At 35.2% G+C, this 7948-nt stretch overlaps 1 protein-coding gene and 1 pseudogene across 1 annotated transcript; one reads left to right on the top strand and one right to left on the bottom strand.

Annotated features, from left to right (window-relative positions):
* The first annotated feature begins 808 nt into the window (after positions 1-808).
* On the top strand, positions 809-1800 carry LOC114751432 (protein EPIDERMAL PATTERNING FACTOR 2-like). Its single transcript, XM_028940107.1, has 3 exons — positions 809-938; positions 1146-1192; positions 1570-1800. The coding sequence occupies exons 1-3, from the start codon at positions 839-841 to the stop codon at positions 1741-1743; spliced, it is 321 nt and encodes a 106-aa protein (XP_028795940.1). The 5' UTR covers positions 809-838; the 3' UTR covers positions 1744-1800.
* A 1770-nt stretch (positions 1801-3570) lies between these two features.
* LOC114751434 (metacaspase-4-like) lies at positions 3571-6708 on the bottom strand (annotated as a pseudogene).
* Positions 6709-7948: the final 1240 nt, after the last annotated feature.

Genomic DNA, 7948 nt, shown 5'->3' with positions numbered 1-7948 from the left:
TCATATCAATGTGAACTTGCTTTCATATTATAAAAAGTCAGAGTGAATTATTCCATATTTTCTTTGTAATATTCAAAATCTACAAAAGTGTCACTTGAAAACAATTCAGTGGCCCTCCTTTCAGTGTTTAATATAAAAACTTTTTAATTAATTTGAGTAGATTAAAAAAATAAGATAAATTAGTTAATTATAATAAATGTGACTTAATCTCTTTAAAATACTTATGTATAATATTAGATTATATATTATTTTATACGTTAAATAAATTAGTTTAGAAAAACATAATAAACATGAAAAACAAAGTAAATGAGATATTATATTAAGAAGCCAAAGAAATACCCAGTACAACTTCCCTTAGAACTGAAGAAAAATTTAATCAAAACCTACTTGTGAACTCATTCACACTCAACACTAATTCTTGGCACTATTTTTCCCTTATGAGAGGTTCCAAATAAATTTCATTGAATGCTCTCATTTAAAATTAACCTCTTCACCACGTCCTTTTAACTCATCTTTCTGCATATGACAGGTGAGACTGTGAAAGAGTGGCAGTAAGCAAGCCAGCATACTTTGCCAATAAGACATCTATAGTTTGAGTGCAATAATTATCAAATAAAGCAGCTAGTTATAATTGAAGTTCATAAATACCTTTCCGAGTCATAATGCCTAGTTCCATTTAATTTCCCATGACTCAAACAAAACATGTGAAACTTTCAAAACATGGCCGTGGATCATGTGAAATACTGCAGATGTGGCCATCAGCTCACATTTATAAGAGCCTCTTCTCTTCTTCAACACCATTATCTTTCACATCGCTTCTGTCTAACTGCTGCAAAATATGAAGTTTTTATGGCTTGGAATCCACAAATCATTCCTACTTCTGATTATCTTTGTGTTATTTTCCCATGGTTGGAGCCTCAGAGAGATAGGTGATCATGGTAAGTGTCATCTCCTTCAGTTTTAACTTAGTACCTCAGCTACCCTAGGTTTTTTTTTTTCCTTTGACGTAACTGCATGCATACTAAATGCTACCTACATCAATAGTTAAGCAAGCTTATGCGTACATGCAAATAAATATTAATGCCATAACAGTATTGCCACTTCAATTTTATATCATATATCCTTCCTTTATTTCCATTCTACAGACTCATTAGTAAGCCTGCAAGAAGAGAAAGCTGCAACTGGAGATGAGGTTTGTTTCCAACTGTTTGTTTATTTATCTAAATGCATCTGAAGTCATTGATCTCCTGAACAACAGTCTTTGTTCAGAATAATTTCTTGATAGTACAAGCTTTCAAAGTTGCAGTAATCTTCTTTCTAGAGGGTGTGTTTAACTCAATTTACTGATGAACTCCATAACACTAATAGAAATCACAATAATACTAGGGAAAATCACTGAGGTTCTAAGAAAGAAATATAATCACCAAAAAGTCTTATAATAAGTGAGCAGCATGGACCTATAACCATTTCCTTGTCATTACATTTCTTTCCTGGGACCTCACAGTGATTTTCCATGAGACTATTTATATGTATGTCACTTAACAAAGATAAATCCCTTGTAATTTGTAGGGACAGATGATGTACCCGTATGGTTCGAGCTTGCCGGACTGCTCCCATGCATGCGGGGCATGCTTTCCTTGCAAGAGAGTGATAGTGAGCTTCAAGTGCTCTTCTGCAGAATCCTGCCCTATTGTTTACAGGTGCATGTGTAAAGGCAAATACTACCATGTCCCTTCCAATTGATCATGCCTACTCACTGCTGTAGCATCCGTTCTTATTCCCACGCCTCAGCTTATTGTAATGTTAGCTTTTGACTATTTTGAGATGCTTAGATCAGTTAAACTCACATTTGGTCTCTTCTCCACGTAACAATCTTCATTGTGTGTATGAAACAACAGAGTTAGAGTTTCAATTCACAGTAGCATTTCCAAAGAGTAAACTAACAATTTGGTTCTTCATGGTCGTGCCAATCTAGCATAAGTATTCTAAAGTTAACGAGTATAAATTTCTTAACCTGCACATTTGCTGATCTTGGAGTACTGAAAACTAAATTAGCCAATCAATTGCTAATTCACTCATTTTTTGAAACAAAATGAGATGTTAGGCCAAAAAATAAAATGAGATGAGGGTGATATTTTGGCTAAAAAGTGAAAGCATATGCAATATCATTCTACTAAGACCAAGACAGCTCAATCTGTCTCACTTGGACCAGCGAAAAGGTAGTGGCTATCCTTTAGACATTCTGAAACAAGAAAACTTCTGCAAGTCATTAAAGAATGAAGATTAACTTCACCACAAACACAATATGAGGCCAAGATCATAATGTACCCGATTTAAGAACTACTCGTAATATGGAAAATAACCGGCACGTATGTTCATATTGCCATCTTTTCTCTATGTTGGGCAATTAAAAGAAGCCATTGACGAAGATATATCCTATACTGGTTTCTTTTTGTCTTTTCTTCTGAGTTTGTTAATTGAGAAAATCTCAGCAAAAGAAACTGTAAATTACTAAATCCCAAATCAGAAATTTATACAACAATGTGTTATTATTACAAGTCTAGTCAAAACCTGTTAAAATATGAAATAATCCTGAATTGATATTTTGTAGTTTTCATGTTCCTTTGGTGAGATTTTCTTCCCTTGTTAATTTCCATGAAACTTGTATCATCATCTTTTTCTTTTTTCATTTTCTAAAATAAGAAATAAAGCTACCCAGAAGATGCAGAAATCATAACGTATTAAGGCAACTGTTATGCATTTTTCTTCTCAAAAAGTAATCGGGAGATCAACCTTTCTTCTTGTAAATGTTTATATATTTAATGCTCTAAATAAAATGACAAATTATAAACAGATAATTATAAAGATATAATTAATAGGTTTATGATAAGGAAGAAACTTGCATTTACAAATCAAAGCCAGTTTTGCAATCCGTTAAATACAGTAACTTCGCGTGTCTGACACATTGCATGCTCGTAGTAGATGCAAACCAATACTTTGAACTATATACTACCTTTAATATTCATTGTTAATGTACTACTTTCGGTCCTTACTATAACTATAAGAGTTAGATAACTAATTTGTAAAATATTAATAAAATTAATTAAGTTAGTTATTTGTAATAAATATGTCTTATTTTTTAAACAATAATTTTGTTAATTATATAAATTAGAATAAAAACTTTTTCACATGTGTAATCACCACGAGACTAGTTTCCAGAAAAGATAAACAAATATGAAACAAAATAAATTATAATATTATATTTAGGACCAAATTGAATTCTCAGCTAGTTTTTATATTTAGGATTGGAGGTTGTATATGTTTCAATCGGTTTAGGACTATGGTTTCGTTTTTGGTATCCTTATGAAATTGACGATTGGGTAGAGTTTTATTTTATTTTTTAGAAGATTGAACTTTTCACTATTATATATATATGTATATATTCAAGCAACTTTTCGCCTAATGAACGAATAGAATGAGAGACCTCCCCCCCCACGAGGTGCGTATTTAACAGAAAAGAAAGAAACACTCACACACGCCCCGCAGGGACATGCAGGACTTAGCATAGAATTACACAGGAAAAACACCCTAATTAATCAAGTGTTAGCCCACATATAGCAGCTAATTTTCTTCGTGATTGATAATATCAGATTATGTAGAAAAATCTTGAGGATCCAACACCAATTAGCACACAAAAGTACGATGAAGATGGTGATCACTGCAATAGAGTCCAGGCTCCTGAGCAAAACCCTGACTCTTGAGCAGCTTCCTAGCCTTCAAAACCAGTTCTTGATTAGTGACTTGAGCATCAGTCTCCTGAATGATGAACTGAATTGCGTTGCTGAAAGCTCCATACGCTTTTCCAGGATTCCCAGGAGGACTCGCATCTGCTGATTTTTGATCACTCTGACACCCACTCATCAGAATTCCCCCACCTATAACACTATCCTTTCCAGCTCCAGCATATACCTTGTAAATAACCAAACTCATCATATGTTCAGATCATACTATAAATCCATAGGAAATAGCACAGTTCATATAAACAGTATACTCCATGTAATGCATAGGGCTGACATCTAATCTAATTTAAAGACCAATAATGGATAAGTTGATAGTGAGTGTTGAGACTACCTCCTGATTATTGGCTACATTTGTTTCCATGGCAGGTTCTGCATACTCTTCATTCTCATTCAGCTTTTGTTTCAGAAACTTTATGGCAAGACTTCCTACCATCTCCGAGAATCCACCCTCTTGTTTTTCACTTTCACCTCCTGATTAGTAAAATACGGAAATGGTAAGGGGAAATCACAGTTCTCAAACATATGGTGTTGAATCAGTACAAAAATTGAATAGTCATATTTTTATTTTAGAAAAAACTTAATAAATGCTTAGGAATTGTACTTAAGTACTTATACCCAAATTGATACTTGATAACCAATCAATGCTAAATGACCCCATAAAAGATAAAAGAAATAACTTTTCTCTCTCTGTTATGGTTTTACATACCTCCACGGTGTTGGAGTTTGTTGAAGACAAACTTGATGAACTTCTTCACTTTAGGGCTAGCGTCTTCTTTAAAGATATCGAAAAGGGTGAGTCTCACTTTCCCAACATCTATATCATCTTTTCCTGTTTTCTGCTTGAGCATTTCAATCAGTGTTGAGAGAGGCAGTGACCTGTTCTTCACGGTGCGATCCTCCATATCCCTTCCTTCCTCCTCATCTTCTTCTTCTTCTTCCTCATGATGTGTCTTTTACGGTGACGAAATGCAGAAGGGATGTGGATTCCACAAGACTCAATTCCTTTCTCCGTTCTTTGAAGAAGAAATCTTCTGAATCCAAAACTAGAGCTTGAATCTTGGTGATAATTGCCTTGTTCTTGTATCTGTGTTGGTGCTATCTCCAATCTGCTCCTTCGCATCTCTTATGAGGCCACCACTGTGGCATGAATCTGCTACAATTGTGATTCTGCAACCTTCTGGGACTTCTTTCACAAATTCTCTGAAATCATCATCTGTTTATACAAAGATTCATTTAGCACCTTGACATTTGAATATGTGCAAAGCTGGCCACAAACTGATTCTCTTTGTGATTACTCTTTTTTTCCCCTCCCTTTTACAACCATATGATATCGGTCAGATTTAAGCATTTCCAAATCTAATTGCAGGTAACTTCATTGTCGAGTAGAAATAACTTTTTTCAATATAAGAATAAATTCCCTCCCATTCTGACTAAAGTATTGGGACTTTTATTTTGATGATTACTTTGAAATAAGCCATTGTACCCTTAACATGATAACAAAGTGTTAGTCTTTCTAAGGATTCCGACTGAAATTCTGATGCTTCTGTTTCTGTCTTGAAGCTTATGGCCTATGGGTAGCTCTATCTCTGCCTTTTTTCCCCCCGTTTTTTTTCTTTCTCCGTTTTTAATAGTACTTCGGTTGCTGTGTTGGTCATATAAAATAGAATACATTTACATATTTCTTTTGCCTGTTTCTGGTAGAAATAGTTGTGCAATTTTATTGTGCACAATAATGAAAATATATTGCATCAATTCAGATGCTTGATCTAAAATGTCAAAGTGACTATTTTATCTTTTATTTATCTTTTCTTCATAATCTAATTGTTTAGTTGACATTAATAAATATTATTGAAAATTATGTGTATAGATACTTTTTTTTTTTGCCAGAGTATACGTACATAATTTTTAAAACATCAATATCAATTATTATACTACTTCCTGTTCTATTTATAAGACGTAGTTGACTAATTTGAAGAGATTAAGAAAATAAGTCAAGTTAGTTATTTGTAATAAATAGGTATTGTCTTTCCTAAAATATTCTTGCTAATCAAATATGTTGGCTAAAGCTACCATTATTCGAAAGACTACCTTGGAAAAAAAATACATAAATATAAGAGACAAAATGAATTAAGGTCTTATATTTAGGACTAAAATAAAAATCAAACAAAATCTCATATTAAGATTCGGAGGTAGTGTTAAGTGATATGTACGAGAAAACTTGGCCAAAATTGTGTATTGTATACTACCTTCGGTCCTCAATATAAGACCTTGTTTGATTTTTATTTTAGTCCTAAATATAAGACATCAATCCACTTTGTCTCTCGTATTTATATATTTTTTCCCAAGGTAGTCCTTCTAACAATAGTAATCTAGCCAATACACTTGATTAGTAAGGATATTTTAAGAAAGATACTATCTATTTATTATAAACAACTAACTTAACTTTTTTCTTTAGTCTCCTCAAATTAGTCAATTAACTTTTATAATTAGTATGGGAGGTAGTAGTTTATTTGTAGTTGTCACAGAAATTTGTGATTGGAAAAGGAGGGAAAGGTGAAGTTACCGATCATGAGATTCATATCGCAAGGAGCAATGCACTCATCATAACCGGAGTCATCGGCTTCCCCTGTCTTGGCGGGAAGGCGCGTGCCATGGCCACTGTAGTGTATGAACAAGATGTCCCCAGGCTTCGCCGATCGTACCATCTTCTTGATTGCCAATCGTATGTTCTTGCCGGTCGGCTGGATGCAGGAGTGATTGGTGTCGATCAAGACGGTGATATCGTCATCGGAGAATTCGAGCGCTCAATCAGGCAATTGTGCATCCTTCTCACATCATTGACACAGCCTCTCAGCTCGATCTTCGTCCTTGGGTAGTTGCATCCAATCAACACTGCTTTCTTTGTCATGCTACACAGAAAGTGTTAACTTTGGAGATTTGAGAGAAATAAGAAGAAGAAAGATAGAAATCAGATGTATTATTCATGACAGAGCACATGCTCAAATAATCATTGTAACCCACTTGGATTAACACTAATCTGGGAGACCCAAGTTAATCTCCTCTTTTTACAGTGAATATTACATTATCTCACACCCTTAACTCATACCCTAAGACCCTATTTATAGAGTCTCTCTTAACATGTCCCCTCAAGTTGAACACCTCTTAACCAGAATGATCAACTTGACATCACAAACTGGGAGTGCGAAGAGAATTAAAACTACAATGATTTAAACTTTGTGAATAAAATTTGCATAGAGACATCTTTTTCTTTGACTTTTAGACCCATTACAAAGAGAATGACAAGTACTGTACTCATCTTCGTCAACTTGGCATCTATATGATCATGATGCAGCCTTAGGTATATGAGAGCATCCACAGCTTCAATCAATTACTCCTCCTGTCCCTGTCTTTTTTATGTGGGTCCGCCAAACAAATTATGAAGATCTCAAATTGAATTTGATAGGTGAGGAGAACGAAATATAACACGTGCCCTTGAATTAATAGCACGTAATCACCTCCTTGTGCTGTCCCTGACCTGTATTTGATCGTGGAATCACCAAACTTCTCTTCTCGATGATGTCCTCTATGGGATCCCAAGAATCTGCCTGTTCTATGGTTGACCAAAACAAGCTGCGGCCTTCTTCTATCTCAATCTTCACCTCCTCAAGTATATTGCAGAGTGATGATATCATACTCATCATCAGGAGATCCAGAAATCAACATGTATTTGGCACAACTAGGACCATCGTTCACTGGAATACATCTCTCTTTGTAAATAGACTCTGCCGCCATTTCTCTTTGCATCGTCAATGCTTTCTCTCTCCTGAAAAGTTGCAAATCCAAGATCTTCTGAGAACCTGCTCACAGTGCGCTTCCTCAAATCCCGTGCGTCGATTTCACCGCACATCGCCTTCTGAGAAGCCGTGAAGAGGCAATTGCTGTTTGTCGAGACCTCACTGCCGTGAGAAAGGCCGAAAACAACGGATCTGAGCGTAGAGGAATGCTTATTCTCAGGTAGCTTCCAAAGCACGCCCTTGGACTGCAGCCTATGTAAGTGCCGCCTCTGTTGCTCTTCTAAACCAAGTACATCTTCCCAACCATCGCTCACAGCGGCGACACTCGTCTAGCTAACGAGATCTACCACTTTG

This window comes from Neltuma alba, unplaced genomic scaffold (assembly GCF_004799145.2).
Source record: "Neltuma alba isolate B1F8T4 unplaced genomic scaffold, ASM479914v2 tig00006919_pilon, whole genome shotgun sequence".
NCBI classification, from domain to species: Eukaryota; Viridiplantae; Streptophyta; class Magnoliopsida; order Fabales; family Fabaceae; genus Neltuma; species Neltuma alba.
The sequence above is the reverse complement of the archived record's forward strand: the minus strand, read 5'-3'. Positions and strand labels throughout refer to the sequence as shown.

Bases quoted from the DNA above. Each gene is read 5' to 3' on its own strand.
- LOC114751432 (XM_028940107.1), top strand. From the start codon at position 839: ATGAAGTTTTTATGGCTTGGAATCCACAAATCATTCCTACTTCTGATT. The intron at 939-1,145 runs GTAAGTGTCATC...TCCATTCTACAG, and splicing joins CAGAGAGATAGGTGATCATG to ACTCATTAGTAAGCCTGCAA. The intron at 1,193-1,569 runs GTTTGTTTCCAA...TGTAATTTGTAG, and splicing joins AAGCTGCAACTGGAGATGAG to GGACAGATGATGTACCCGTA.